The 14941-nt window shown below is 31.9% G+C and overlaps 2 protein-coding genes across 2 annotated transcripts; one reads left to right on the top strand and one right to left on the bottom strand.

The window, feature by feature from the left end:
* The first annotated feature begins 303 nt into the window (after positions 1-303).
* Positions 304-2777, top strand: LOC121239110. The gene is made up of 5 exons (XM_041136245.1): positions 304-719; positions 827-1123; positions 1219-1543; positions 2027-2137; positions 2221-2777. The coding sequence occupies exons 1-5, from the start codon at positions 414-416 to the stop codon at positions 2334-2336; spliced, it is 1155 nt and encodes a 384-aa protein (XP_040992179.1). The 5' UTR covers positions 304-413; the 3' UTR covers positions 2337-2777.
* Positions 2778-12507: 9730 nt separating this feature from the next.
* Positions 12508-13308, bottom strand: LOC121239108 (copper transporter 1-like). The gene has a single exon (XM_041136244.1). It carries the CDS (start codon positions 13255-13257, stop codon positions 12820-12822), a length of 438 nt encoding a protein of 145 aa, XP_040992178.1. The 5' UTR covers positions 13258-13308; the 3' UTR covers positions 12508-12819.
* Positions 13309-14941: the final 1633 nt, after the last annotated feature.

Here is a 14941-nt window from a genome sequence, read left to right as displayed (position 1 = left end):
TAGTTATTAAACACTTTTTAATTTATTATTATAATTTTTTTAAATTTTAATATAAAATATAATAAATAATTTAATTTTTTTAAATTTTAAAATAAAAATAATATTAAAAAATAATATTTTAATAATATTTTATTACCTTAACTCAACTTCATCCAATATAAATGCAACCTCAACCTAATTTGGAAAATGTACCTGTCTCTATTTTCGGTTTGAGAGACTACAGACTACAGACTAATCTCTACTCCCTCTGTCGCTATTTTACGCTGTCAGTCTGACCCAGGAAATAATTACTCCGATATATATATGCATGCATTTATCCCAACCAGCAACAACCAGAGTTGGCAAACAAATCATCAAAACTCCAATCTGACTGTTGTCTGATCACTGTCACCAAAGCAAGGCCCCCGGTATTAATGATGGCTGTTGACCTACACAGTCCGGAGTTACTGCTTCCCTCTAACTTTCTCTATGACGAGGAAGGTACTGTTGCAGTGAAGAATCTCAATCTCAAAGAGTGTTCAGCCTATTGTCAATCCTGGGAAGCTCTACCCGGAACTGAATCGGCTTTCAGTTCTCCTGTTGAGTCGGAACTCGGTTCGGCCGATACAGGGAGTGACATGGACGACGATTACATTGCCGAGCTAGCTTGCCAGATGGCTCACAGCATGCTCGACGACGATGGCAAAAACTCCCTCCCATGCTCTGACAAAACAGGAAAGGTATTTTATTTTCGTCAAACACAGTTCAATATTCCTTTTTTTTTTTTTTTTTTTTCCATTGAGCATGGTAACTACTGTTTTGTGTATTAATTTTGTTGGTGTTTCAGACATGTGGTTCGGCTGATTCGCCAGAATCAACGCTCTGGTCACCGCTGGGCTCGAACCATGGAAGCCCAAATGGTCCATCTCAAGAACCATCGCCACCACCTACTCCTCTCATCTTTGGAAAAGACTCCTTTTCGGATGGCACCTACGATGTTGTTGGAAGGTTGGAGAAGATGAACCTAAACGATTACGAGATGCCCAAATACCTAGATGAAGGACTTCGGAGCATGCCATTCAAACCAAATGTTGGGTTAAACTCAAACCAAGCTCTCACTGAAGATCAACTTCGTGCTATTCAAGTAATAGAAAGTTCTGGTTTTTAGCCGTATATATTATCTTTTTAGCCTTTTTGTTGTGAGTTAATTTGTCTTTTTTGTTGTTCTACTTTTTATAGTTCTCTAGACCGAAACAGCGTGTTACGACTCAACAAGGCTCTCCAAATTGGGGAGGACAAGCTAAAATTTCTCAGCGACCCGAGCGAACAGTACAGCCACAGTTGTTTCTGAAGAAAGGCGGGTCTGTCGATGGAGGAAGGGCAGCTCGTACAAACCCATGGATTCAGACCCAGCAACAGGTGAAGTGTCACCAGCAAAACGGATCGGGTATGAGGATATTTTTCCTGGGTAGCGATTCAGGAAGTACCGAGTCATCATCATGTGGGACAGGTGTTTTCTTGCCTCGCGGAATCTGGTACTCTTCGGAATCACGCAAGAAACCAGGTACTACTAACTACTATATATATCTGTTACTTTGCTAGCTTTTTGTGGGTTTTAGCCCGAAATTCGTTTCATCTTTTGGGGTTCTTTCCTTTGGGTACCATGGCTGTTGGGAGTAGTTGGTCTTGAAGTGGAATATTAACTACTCCATATTAAGTGATTCCGTTTTGTTTTGGAATTTTTTGTTAAGTTTTATTCCGAGTGTGAACTGGAATCTTCCTCTGCTGTCCATTTCTTTGGTCTATTAGCCTACATTTGCGCCCAACAAATTGAAAAAGAAGTGGAAAATGAAAGAACCCCCCACTTGGGTAACCCTTTGATTGGTGCTTGAGGAAACATGTGAGGGGGGAATGAGACAAACCCAACTTGTGCTTCTAATCAAGACTTAAAATTAGTTTAATGTTAGAAATAAGGTGGGAATTTGTTGTCCTTATTCAATCGACTCCTCAGAAGAGTGATATGTTTGGTTTTATCTGATATGGTCAGGATGCTCCCCTGTGTTTATCCCCGCAAGAGTAGTGCAGGCCCTACAGCACCATTTTGACCAAATGAGAGTGAGGTCTCGATCCGATGCTGGTGGTTCTTCTCTTCAACATGGTATAGTTAATCGCCATTGTCCTCTCTGTCGTGTCTTCCACTTTGAAGAAATAGTCATTTGGTTTTTGTTGGTTTGCTTGCAGATACTTCGATGATGGGTAGGAGAAATATCTTAAATTCAAAGCAGAAACGCCACGGCCGGACAGTGCCAGTCACGAGCCATCATGATATGGGTCTGCCTCAAGAATGGACGTATTGAGCGGTGACGCCACACCACTTTCGCATGGCTTGTTCGTCACTTCTAATCCGTTGCTGATAAGGTCGGTTTGGCAGTTTTTGCTCGAGGAAAATAAAAGGGGGAGGAAGATTGAAAAATGAATAAAAGGGGAAAAGAAATGACTCGTGTTGCGTCAATACAGAGAATCTCCCAACCATGATGATGATAATAAGACAGACAAACAAGTCGATAGACTAATTAGACAATATATTATATATGTTTTCTTTTCTTTTTCTTGATATGATATGGTCAATTTTAGTAAGAGGAAATATTAAATAAAAAGAAAGTTGTCTAGTTTAAGTGTAGTTAGGATGAATATCTGTTTGAAATGCTTGTGATAATTCTTCAGCACATGCATCGTGAGACTACTTGTTCTTGTTCTCCTTTGTTCTTCAGTTCTAATATATACTTTTTTCTTCTTCTTGAAGAGTGTATTGATTTTGTCTCCCACGAACGGGTGAATGAATCTGGCATACTTGGGAATGCAAAGTGCAAGTTTTACAAACCAAGGTTGCTGGCTGGCTCTCTTGGCATGAAGTACTACTTGCGCCTTAGATGAGATTAGATAAGAAATTTTGAATAGTAATGAAATTTAATAGTTAAGATGAAATGAGATGATTTGTTAAAAAATGTGTTTGGATAATGACATGAGAAAGCTTTTATTTTTTAGGATTTGATAAAGGTTTGAATCTCATATTGAAAATTATTTTATAATTATTGAGTAATAATTATTAATATATTAATAAAAAATAATATTTATAATTAATTAAAAAATATACCATAAATAAATTTATATTTCAAAAAATATTTTTTTAATCAAAATTATTCTATATTTCTACCAAAACTTGAAAGAATTTTCGTATATACAGTTACTTTTGCATATTATTTGCACAATCTATTGATTTAATTGGTCAAATCAATTATTTTATACTAAACAAAAAGTGACCAACTAATCATATTAATGGAGTGCGGTCCATCATTTTTCTCGGATTTGTAGCTATCGGTCTGGTCCAGTCGATCTAGTCCAATTATTATTTTATTTTATTTTTAAATAAATTTAAAAAAAATTTATTTAAAGTACTAAATTAAAATTAAATGAATTATTAATGTGGATTATATAACTAACTCAATAAAAATTATTTTATATGGCCAATGATAATAAATTAGATAAAAATTACATTCTTAACTTATATAATTATTATATAATTTAATTAATTGATATTGTATATTAGTTAATTGATAGAATATTAATTTTTTAATAACATATTTAAAACTTTATATTTTTAAGGATCGAGACCAACCAGTCTTGATTCTAAGTCGGTCCGTTTTGGTATGAGGACAAATTTATGGTAATGTAAATTTAGAACAGCTATTATAATATAATGTTGGTGGCCTTGAAATCATTTATTCATAAATTAATGCCTTAAAACACTGCAATAAACAAATAATTGAGTGAATGGGAATGGATTTTGAAGAAACATTTCATTTCTAATTCTCCTCCCGAGGATTGTAACTTTACAGTCTACAATGATAGTAATTATTAATGGCCTTGGTCTCCTCCTGGCCAGGCCGACTAACCTTCTTCGAAACTGAGGATTTCACGACTTACCACGAATCCCAATTGGGATGTGTGACACCAGATCTTATAAATTTATGTATTTTTTTCAAAAACAAAATATGTAAAATGTAGGATGCGGCTACTATGCTGCGGATGGGCGTACTGTTCAGTGTAATTTTTTTTTATATTATTTTAATATATTTAAATATTTTAAAAAAATATCAATACATTTAAAATTATTTTCTTAATCATTAAATAAAAAAATAAAAAAATAAATAAATAGAATAGACAAAATGGAAAGGCAAAATAATTTTTTCCTAAAATTTATACAATTTAAAATTATAAATATTATTTGTCTTTTATAATTAACATTGACTTAAGCCTAATTTGTCTTTATAAACGGGATGAACCAAAATTAAAATTAAAAATTAAATAAAATATTGTTAGAATATATCTTTCTAATATTATTTTTATTTTAAAATTTGAAAAATTAAATTATTTATTTTATTTTATGTAAAAATTTAAAAAATTATAATTATTAAATAAAATGAGATGAAATAAATTGATAAAAATTATAAAAAAAACAAGACTTTAGTAAAAAAGAAAAAACGGAGAAAAAAAAATACTAGATTATAAATTTATTTATTCAAAAAATATAATCTATGATTCGTGTAGTGACTTGATGCTTTTTCTATTCACCACTATTTTCTCGACTTAAGGAACAAATAGGATACATGGAGAAGTGGCAAAATCCTCGAGATCCCTCTCTCAAGTTGTACGTGCCTCCATTATAATATACCATATCAGTGCAATAAAGATTAAAACAAAGTGAGAAATGAAGCAAAATTAATGTTCTAAGTCCTAGGTTTTTTTTTTTTTTTTTTTTTTTGACTAATTAGGTACTAAGAAAGGAATTCATGTCATTAAGACGGTTAATGACATGAATGGAACATAAACAATATGGGGACCGAAAAGGTGAGAGGAGGATGTGCATCTCTTTAGGAGCCTCAATGGATGGTGGTAGATCAACGATTAACTATTGAAAAGAACAAAAGAGTTAAAAGAAAACTTGAGGAAATTGGCTTTCATAAGTTTGTCCCTCTCATGAATTGGAAAGGATTCTTTCTTCTAATAGAGAAGAAATAGAGTACGTTTGAATGATAAACACATTTCATTTCATCTCAATTCATCATTATAACTTTTTTAAATTTCAACATAAAATATAATAAACAATTCAACGTTTTCAAATTTCAAAATAATAATAATATTAAAAAATAATATTTTAACAATATTTTATTATCTCAACTCAACTCAATTCAGTTTAACATTCAAACGCAGCCTTAGTTGCGAGAAAATCTCTCTGTTCAAAGGAGATTTTGTATATTCTACTGTGTGGACTCAACCCTCTCTGTTTAAAATTACTAAGCAAATTAGCTCCAAAAATGATGCAAGGCCAATTTCACATGAGCATTGGTATTAGTTTAGTCAAAAGCCTAGCCAAACATAAAATATGATGAATTTCATTAAAATAGAACTGCATTAGATTAGCCAAAGGGATAAGTAGAAAGTTTTGAGCTGCAGTAAATGGATGAGTTTCTTTAAATTTGAAGGACTACTATTCACTCATCAAGTATATTTTTTATTTACTTTTAATCTCTAACGGTCTTTTTTTTCACGTTTAGGCCCGGTTTGTATTCACAACTCATCTTAACTTATCTCAATTCATCTCACTATTATTCATTACTATTCATTAACTTTAACTCACTAATCTCACTACTATTCACAACCTACCTTACTACTATTCACAACCCATCTTAACTCATTTCAACTCATTTTCGAATCCAAACGATACCTTAATCTCTAACTTTCTTGCAATAATAATGTAAGAATCAAATAATAATGTAAGAATCAAATTAAATTAGTAATTAATATATAATTAGTGTAATTGTAAAATATGAAAAAAAATAAAAATAATATTATATTATTATTTTGATTAATTCAATAACTAATTTAACGTGAAGATACGATTGATCAAACTAATAGTAGTACTCTAAAAATGAGTCATCTTTTCACTTAAGCGATGAATCGTCAAATTGGTGTAGTCAAATCTAAGCTCGAGAGGCCAAAATCTAATGTCCTATTAGGAGATCAGGGCTCGTGACATCTAGTCTTAAAAGATTTTGACATTCCATCTCTTTTCTTGGAAAATAAAGAAAATGCCTTGAACGAGGGTACAATTTACACTCATTCGGAAAATAATTGGCATGGGGACCGAAAAGGTCGGTCATTAGTGACGCTCAATGTGGGGGCAAGGTGACAATATTTACAAAGGACACTGAATATATATATATATATATATATATATATATAAGAAAATTATGGTACTATTACTGTTGAAGTGATTGGCTACAGTACCATAATAAAAGAGCTCTGAATTAGCACTAGTACGCACTCGGGGTTAGTTGAGTGGATATATATGCGACATATACAAGCTTACAAGAAAAAGGACGAGGTTCAAATCTATATCATATCCTCTCCTTCACTGTAACTGGATAGCATATCTTCTTACAAGTCGGTATGGAAAAGAACGCATTCTCCACATTACTCATGTATTAGTAATTATGGACAATATACATGCACCTCTTAATTTTTTATGAGAGATTGGTTATATTATAAACTTATGAGTTCTTTCTATTTAGCAGCCTTATATTACACATCTGGTAAAGAAAAAAAATAAAAAGATAAAATGTAACGGTTGGTAATTTAGTTACTATCTCATTTCATATAATTATTATAATTTTTTTAAATTTCTATATAAAATAAAATAAATAATTCATTTTTTTAAATCTTAAAATAAAAATAATATTTTATTTAATTTTTAACAAAATATCTTATCTCATCTAATCTGAACTGTGTAATCAAACGAGACTTAAAAGTAAGTATATAGTGTAGAACTACTTAATAGAACTTTTCTAAACTTATATTGGTAAAATTGTCCAAAGTTAGAACTGAATACATGCAACCAAATTAAGCACACAGTAATATTCTTTCTTCAAAGCCTTTTTTTTGGGGGGGGGGGGGGGGGGGGGGGGGGGGGGGGGGGGGGGGGGGGGGGGGGGGGGTGGTTGTTGTGGTGGGTGTGGTGGGGATGGTCCGTGCATGCTACAAGAACCCTTGCCAAATGGTGCAATAAAAAAGAAGGAAAGAACTTGGACCTAAAGGGACAGCAAAAGCAAGCTAATCTACCGTCAAAACAAAGCCATACATTGAAGAAAAGAGGAGAAAGTAAAAATAAAATGAGAAGTTGAGCCGCACCCGCCAGATCGAGCATGAACGACAAATTTATTAGCATTTATACATACGCCTCTATGATCTCTTGCTCTACTTTAACTAAATTAAGCAGCTCAATATATAGTTGATGGAGTAGTTGGAAATTATTAGCTAACAGGAAGAAACAACGTTGATACAGTCAGATAAATAAATAAATATATATATATATATATATATATATATATATATAAGTTGGTGAAATAGTTGCGATTACATTATAAGAAAATTACTTAATTGTGATCAGTTTTTTTACGAAATGGCTGTTTTTTTAAAAAATGATCAGTATGTTTTATTGAAAATATTCATTCTCGTTGCAAATGATCCGTCACAAATATTTTAATAGATACATTTAATATTTTGCATGCTCCACACGGATAAGATCAGTCCAATCTCTCTAATCTTTTATTCCAAAAATTAGTGTAAGAAATGGCTATATATTCACCTCGTTTAAGCCTAGCTAGCTAACCTTCAACATCTTTTATTACACCATATATAGATGCACATTGAATCATCAATCATATATAATACGGCAATGCTAGGGATCCCGCTTGGAGATCCCATTCATTTTCCGGATTGCCTTTTTTTCTATTTTTCAGTTTTTTTTTTTTTTAACTTAGTAATTAAGAAAATATTATTTAATAATATTGCGAAAACCCATTTCCGATCTTACTCAATTGCTGTTGAGTTTCGTATAACATTTCATATAGCAAAGAACCGGAAAAATTAAATTAAACAGTTCAAGTGACTGTGATTTCCGGCTCGGCCTCATCAATGTTTTATTCAAATTCACAATTAGCATACAAATTATTAACTCCATTGACGTGTGCGATAAAAATATTCTTGAAATATAAATGAAGTACTGATAGTACTCCCAAATATATTGTCATATTAATAAAACTACTTATACTCTTAAATAGGAACATTGGAGAATTTCGTGATTGCAAGTCGTTGCATGCTTATCATGTCATTTCACCCATGCATTCATGATATAACAGGCCAGGAGTGGTTTGGATGCAGAATATATTAAAATTGGATCAAGGAATAGCGCCTAGGTGTCCCATAATAAGACATATAAAACGTACACAAGTATCTCACATCCTATGATTTTAATTGTATGATATATCCCAAGATTCACATCAACTTACTATCATAGGAAAAAAAAAAAAAAAAAAAAAACTTACTATCATAGGAAAAACAAGGTTCAATGGACTTACTAAAAAAAACATCAATGTCCATAAAGAGGTTAATTGAACTTCATTAGTGGACAGCTTTAGAGAACGCAATAAATGATTTTGTTTACCATGCATTTATTAATTCGAAGTTATTAATGTAGGGTAAAGGAGAAATGAATACGAAATCTCTCTCTCAATTTTCTTTTTAATTAATATTTTTTCTCGGCAAATTTTCTTTTGAATTATAAGAGCTAAGAAAATACTCTGTTTGAATTTTTTTTCTTTCTTTCTTTTTCACCCCCACATCTTTTGAAAAAAAGACTTAGGGTCGTAAATAAATCAGTCTGTTCGATAACCCGTTCGGTACTCACTCGGTTAAACTCGAATCGAACTTGACTCGTAAAAAAAAAAATTTGTTTGTGAAAGCATATATTCGCTCGATTTGTAAATGACACATACTCGAAAAAACTCAACTTGACTCGACTAAGGTTAGTTAAGGCCCGCTCGTTTATGCTTGAATCGACTCATTAGCTCGACTCGATTAAAACTCATTCATATATTAATAAATATATACATACACCTATGTATATATACATATATATGTATTAGCTAATAATATAAGCATACCACTTTTATAATTAAATATATAATATGTAATCTAATTACTTATGTCTATATAGTGAATATATTTCATATGTATATTTTATAATTTGTATAATAATTAGTCGACAAAATTTAATAATTTCATATATTAGTATATGTGAACCATATATGAAATAGATACATGCTATCATTTTAAGTGTATGTATTAATAATATATGTAGGCATATAATATATTATTATTTTGGATAAATATCAACTAGTTAGATATTAATTATTTATAATTTTTATAAAAATTTTATAATTCAATAGAGGTTCTACTTGTTGGTTATATAAATTAAATATTAGATCTTTTATTTGTTTAATTTATTAATTATTAAATGATTTAAATATTATTCAAAAAATAAAAAAGAAAATAAACAATTCGAGCTTGAGCTCGACTCAACTTGAACTCATCTGTGGGACGTGTTTGAGCTCGAATTCGAGTTGGGAGTTTAGCTTATTGAGTCAAGCTCAAACAAAAAATAAAAAAAAAAAAATCTCAAACTCGAATGTTTTGAATCAAGCCGAACTTGACAAGCCAAAGACCGGTTTGGCTCGACTCGGCTCGATTATAGGCCCCAGAAAGACTCCATATATAAAGCCAGATAATCTATATTAGTAAGGCCAATTATTCTTTTAAAAAAAGAATATATTAAAGAAATTACAGCGTAAATCTAAGAATCAGAGTGCGGCTAGTCTTCTATTCAACAAATTATTGAAGAAGAAGGATAATGGATTAGATCCTTTTAACTTGTACAGCATCTGGTTCGCTGAAAGCCCTACTTCCAAAAATCAGAAATCCGGAAGCATGCATGAGCAGCCACGGCAGCCAAGAACACACCACCATTAATGTAGGACATGACAGCCAACATAACCAAATAACTCAGCCCAATCCTTATGCCACACCAGAAGGTTTGGAGCATTACGGCCGGGATATCAATCGATCGACGTTTGAGCAGTTTGGAATGAGCTAGAGAGATCAGCCACTCCAGCAGGATATATAGACATCTATATATGTTAAAAATGGCTATTTTGAAATCAAATTGCTTATAGACTGGCCTTATTTTGTGGGCTTTGAGAAATCTGGCAAGTTGAATAGTTTCAGTGATTGTTCTTCTTTAATTTGCACGAAGTTTGTCCTTTTCTCGACCACACTGGTGTCGATTGGAACTCATGAACTGATCACAGTACGTACTATATTTTTTTCACTAGTGTTGAGATATCCTCACGTGATGAGATAAGTTCAAACTCTACAACTGTTCCAGATATTTCTCAACCAATTAGCATCGATTTCTCTCTCAAGATTAATATAAACATGCTTATTTGCAGCAACAAACTTAATTCAAACTAATTAGATTCTAATTGGCTGAGAGATATATAATAGAATAGTTGTAGAGTCTGAACTGGTCTCTTGCGATGATCTCTCAACAACAAATAATATTAAGGAATTGAATACGATACTTCCATGCACCCATAAAGTGTACTGATTAGTGATTTCTTTAAGCATTTTATGTGTTTATTTTTTAGTATTTTAAAAAATACACAAAAATGCTTAAAAAAAAAAAAAATTGCTTTGACACTGACCGGTACCGATCCTTAACGGATGTAGCATCATCCTAATATTAAATGTTTAATGTATTAATTAATTTATTGGACACATTGCACTTTAATTATTATGATCACTCATGATCTTTCGAAGGCTTATAAGAGACAGTTGTGTTTTTATCATGTCATGCATTTTCCTCGGTAGTAGTAACTCTAGGAGATCTTGATTCCACCGCGTCCAATTGAAATTAAATTTCTTTAAAAAAAAATTAGTGAATCTGATATATATTTTTATTATTTACTGCTTTTTTTTTTTTTTTTCAAAAAAACGTTTTTACGTACTCTAGCTATTTCGTTTCCTACTTTTTCTGATAAGTTTGGGTACTGCTTAATAAATTAATTCAACCAAAAAAAGAAAAACCAATTAAGGAATAGCTCGTTGAAGTTAATTAGGCCAGGTAATGCAGACAGCTATATATTTATATGAAAAATATTAAATGTACTTTAGAAAAATTTACAAAAAACTTACTTATTTGTAGTAGCGGTAGAGCTGGCATATTTATGTCTCGTCTTTATTAATTAAGGATTTCAAAATATATCCTTATAAAATTGAATGAAAATAAAAAGAAAATGATATTTCCATGAACTAATTTTATTAATTGAAACAAAATTTTTATGTGTAATTATTTTTAGGTACTTTTTATGTATTTCACTAATATGATTGGTTGTGTCACTTTTTTTAATATAAAATAATTACTTTGGCTAATGATATCAATAGAGTGTATAAAAAATACGTAAAAGTGACTGTATGTAACAGTATTCATTGTTGGTCCAATGCATGGAAAGATGGATATATATGTGCAACATTGAATGCATTAACGCTAGCAGTTCGAAGAAAAGTCCAATTTAAGCAAGGTAACATAATCTGTATATCTATAATCTGTATTTCTCTCCAAAATCATATCGCAATTTAGACATGAATTGGAGAAGATGATCTCTATTCAATGTTTCATTCCCATTAACAATTCTCATTCGGAATAATACCTCTCTATATATATTGACATAAATAAATTCTAGAAATGAAAACTAAGTGATCATACTTCCAAATTGGACGTGAATCAATAAAATTACTCGTACTCTTAATTAAGAGGAATATTGAATTAGAATTTCCCGATTGACTAAAGGTTGTTGCATGTTAATGTTATGAGAAATAGTATTTGCAGATATAGAATGTGTAAAGACCCACGTACAAAAAATAATTTTCTAATATCTTTTTCAAAAGCAGTGCTTGATGCTTGCACAACTCATGACTATATGTAACATTAATTTCATATTATTTGATCCTTGCATTCAAAATATAGTAGGGGGTGGGAGGGTTGATTCAGAATCTGTTGAAATTGGAATATTTAAGGAATACATGTCCCGGACATAAACCACAAATCTCTCTCATGATCCTATAGATGATTTCAATTGTATCCCAAGTTTGATTTTATTTTTATGAACTTCCCATCATAGGAAATACAAGATAATTCAATGGACTTGCTAAAAAAATAATTAATTTCCATTACAGAGTTTAATATTAGAACTTCATTAATGGACCCCTCTTGCTGTATCTTTAGAGATCAATGCGCTCAATTAGGGTGTGTGTGGATGTTGAAGTGAGTTGAGTTGAGTTGAGTTGTAATGATAAAATATTGTTAGAATATTATTTTTTAATATTATTATTATTTTGAAATTTAAAAAAGTTGAATTGTTTATTATATTTTGTATTTGGATTTGAAAAAATTGTAATGATGAGTTGAGATGAGTTGAAGTGAGTTTGGTAACCAAACGCACCCTTAATGACCAGGTTCATGATCATCATGCCGTTTATTGCTTCCCAACCACACATTTCCATTCACCCAATTCCAATTTGGAAATTATTCTGGAAAGTTAAAGAGAATTGAAAACGAAAACCCTCCTCTCTGAATTTTATATTCAATTGATTTATTTTTCATAGAAAAGCTAAGAAAATACTCTGTTTTGCTGAAAGAGAGACACCATATAGCAGTACAAACCATCTAGCTATCTGAATAGGTCCTATTATTCTCAAAACCAAAAAATAAAAAGGGACTAATTAAGAAAATTACAACGTCGTAAACCTAAGATCAATCAAAATGGGGGCCCCTTGTTTTCTATTCAACAAGTCATTGGAGGAGGATCAAATCCTTTGACAGCATTATGATCTTGTTGAAACCCGACTTCCAAAGATTAGAAATCCGAAAGCATGACCGGCAACGGCAACTAAAAACACACCGCCGTTGTAAGACATGAGAGCCAACATAACCAAATAACTCAGCCCAACCCTTATGGCATACAAGAGGGTTTGGAACATTCCGGCCGGGACATTGGTCGATCCACGTTTGAGCAGTCGGGAATGAGAGAGCCACTCCACCAGGAAAGACAGCAAAAACACGAATACCAAGCTTACCACGTACATGCCAGTTCTCCTGCCGGGCCAGCCGTCGAAGAGCACCTCTGTGTGCGTGCCCCAGAAGAAGGTCATGTGCATCATCATCTTCTTCATGTGCATGCCATGCATCCCGTTGTTCATGGATGATGGTGGCATCGCTCCAGCCATGCCACTCATATCATGATCATGACTCATACCATCCATCGGTAACTCTCTGTGATCTCCGTGTGATCAGAGGAATTCTAGGGTGATTGGACTGTATAAATAATGGAGAAATGTGTACTACATTAATTCGAGGGTGATTTCGGGAGTAAAAATGTGTACCATGTACGTTCTACCAATTCATCAGAAACTTCTGTTTCAGTATGACTTGCAAAATATGGAAACCAAGACCGCCATAAATCAAGTTTGGACATGTTCACAACAGATACCTTGTATGTGTGTGTATATATATATTAGAAAATTTATTTGTAAGTTTTATTTTTATAACGTAAGCTTCATTTCTTATACTTCCGGTACATTGCTGATGTGCAATCTCTACATATATTTTTTAAAAAATAATCTGAAATTAAAATATAACCATCTCTATTTTTTTAATAAGAGTATGCATAGGGTCGAGACTGCACTCCAAAACTATAAATATCATGCCGGTAATCATGATCTTCAGAAGATCATCCAACCGATAACTGGACACACAAGGACTAGGTTTCCATGACAGGATTGGGCCTCAAGCCCATCTTGGAAAGGACATCACATAATCAATCAACACTATCTTTCATTTACAAAGCCCAAAACTGGCTCCTTTATCTCCTTAATGAAAGCAATCACAAGAGATAAAATGTACAAATAATTTCTTTCTTCTGTTAATGTTTGAGGAATCTTGATAAGTTATAAAGTGTCTAAATTTTGTGTATTATTTTTGAAAAAAATATGGAATCTATTATTAAAAAAATAATTTTTTCATATAAATTCTAAATTTATCTATTTTTTTTAAAAAATGAGTGGGCATGATTTACAATATATCCTAAGAATGTAAATATCATTTATCTTTATTCTTGGAAATTGAGAGAACACTACATGCACAAGTACATATCGATGTTGTATTTTTATATAAAAATAATAATTTTTTTAAGTTGAAAAGTTCACATGATCTATGAGCAATTAGACAATTGGGAGAATCAAATTAGTATAAGTCTAAATACTCTACAATAATATTATTGAAATCTTCACCAGACAAACTTTCATTGAAGTGCTACAACTTGAATATAAAAAGGTCAAAACTCATATGCAAACTTTGAGTTTATTGAACACGACGCAACAAACAACCCACGAAATACGGCACAACCAATTTGAAATTGTCAAAAATCAAACTTTAATAAAGACTAGAGACAAATGAAACGACAGTACTATATAAGTTGCGCATGTATGCATTCTCATGATTCTTGGAACATGAAGGAAATAATGACATTTTCAATATCTAAATACACTATAAAATTTTTTTTATTTGTGGTTAGTTATTTCCTGTTAAAATAAGTCTGTTTTTGTTTCAAATGGTCATTCTCGTTACAAATAATCTTTCACAAATGTTCATTTTTTTTATAGTGACAAAAAGTGCATGATTATAAAACTCATGTAAATCAAGTGTACCGTTTTGAGGGCAAAGACTCGTTGAGTTGAGCACAAATCGAACGGATTAAGCTTTTTCCTGTTTATGTAAAACGAGAGCGTAGTTGATAGAGTTTTTGGGAGGGGTCAATTGATTTCTGAAAGGGGAGAGGGGTGTCAGGCATGGCGCTAGGGTTTTTGGGTGGGATGTGTACAATATCTAATTTGTCTGAATTCATGTTATTTATTTTAAGAGTATGACGATGGATGGTGTAGTTTGTAA

Source organism: Juglans microcarpa x Juglans regia, chromosome 7D (assembly GCF_004785595.1).
Source record: "Juglans microcarpa x Juglans regia isolate MS1-56 chromosome 7D, Jm3101_v1.0, whole genome shotgun sequence".
NCBI lineage: Eukaryota > Viridiplantae > Streptophyta > Magnoliopsida > Fagales > Juglandaceae > Juglans > Juglans microcarpa x Juglans regia.
Note: the sequence above shows the minus strand (reverse complement) of the source record. Positions and strands in the feature narration are given on the sequence as shown.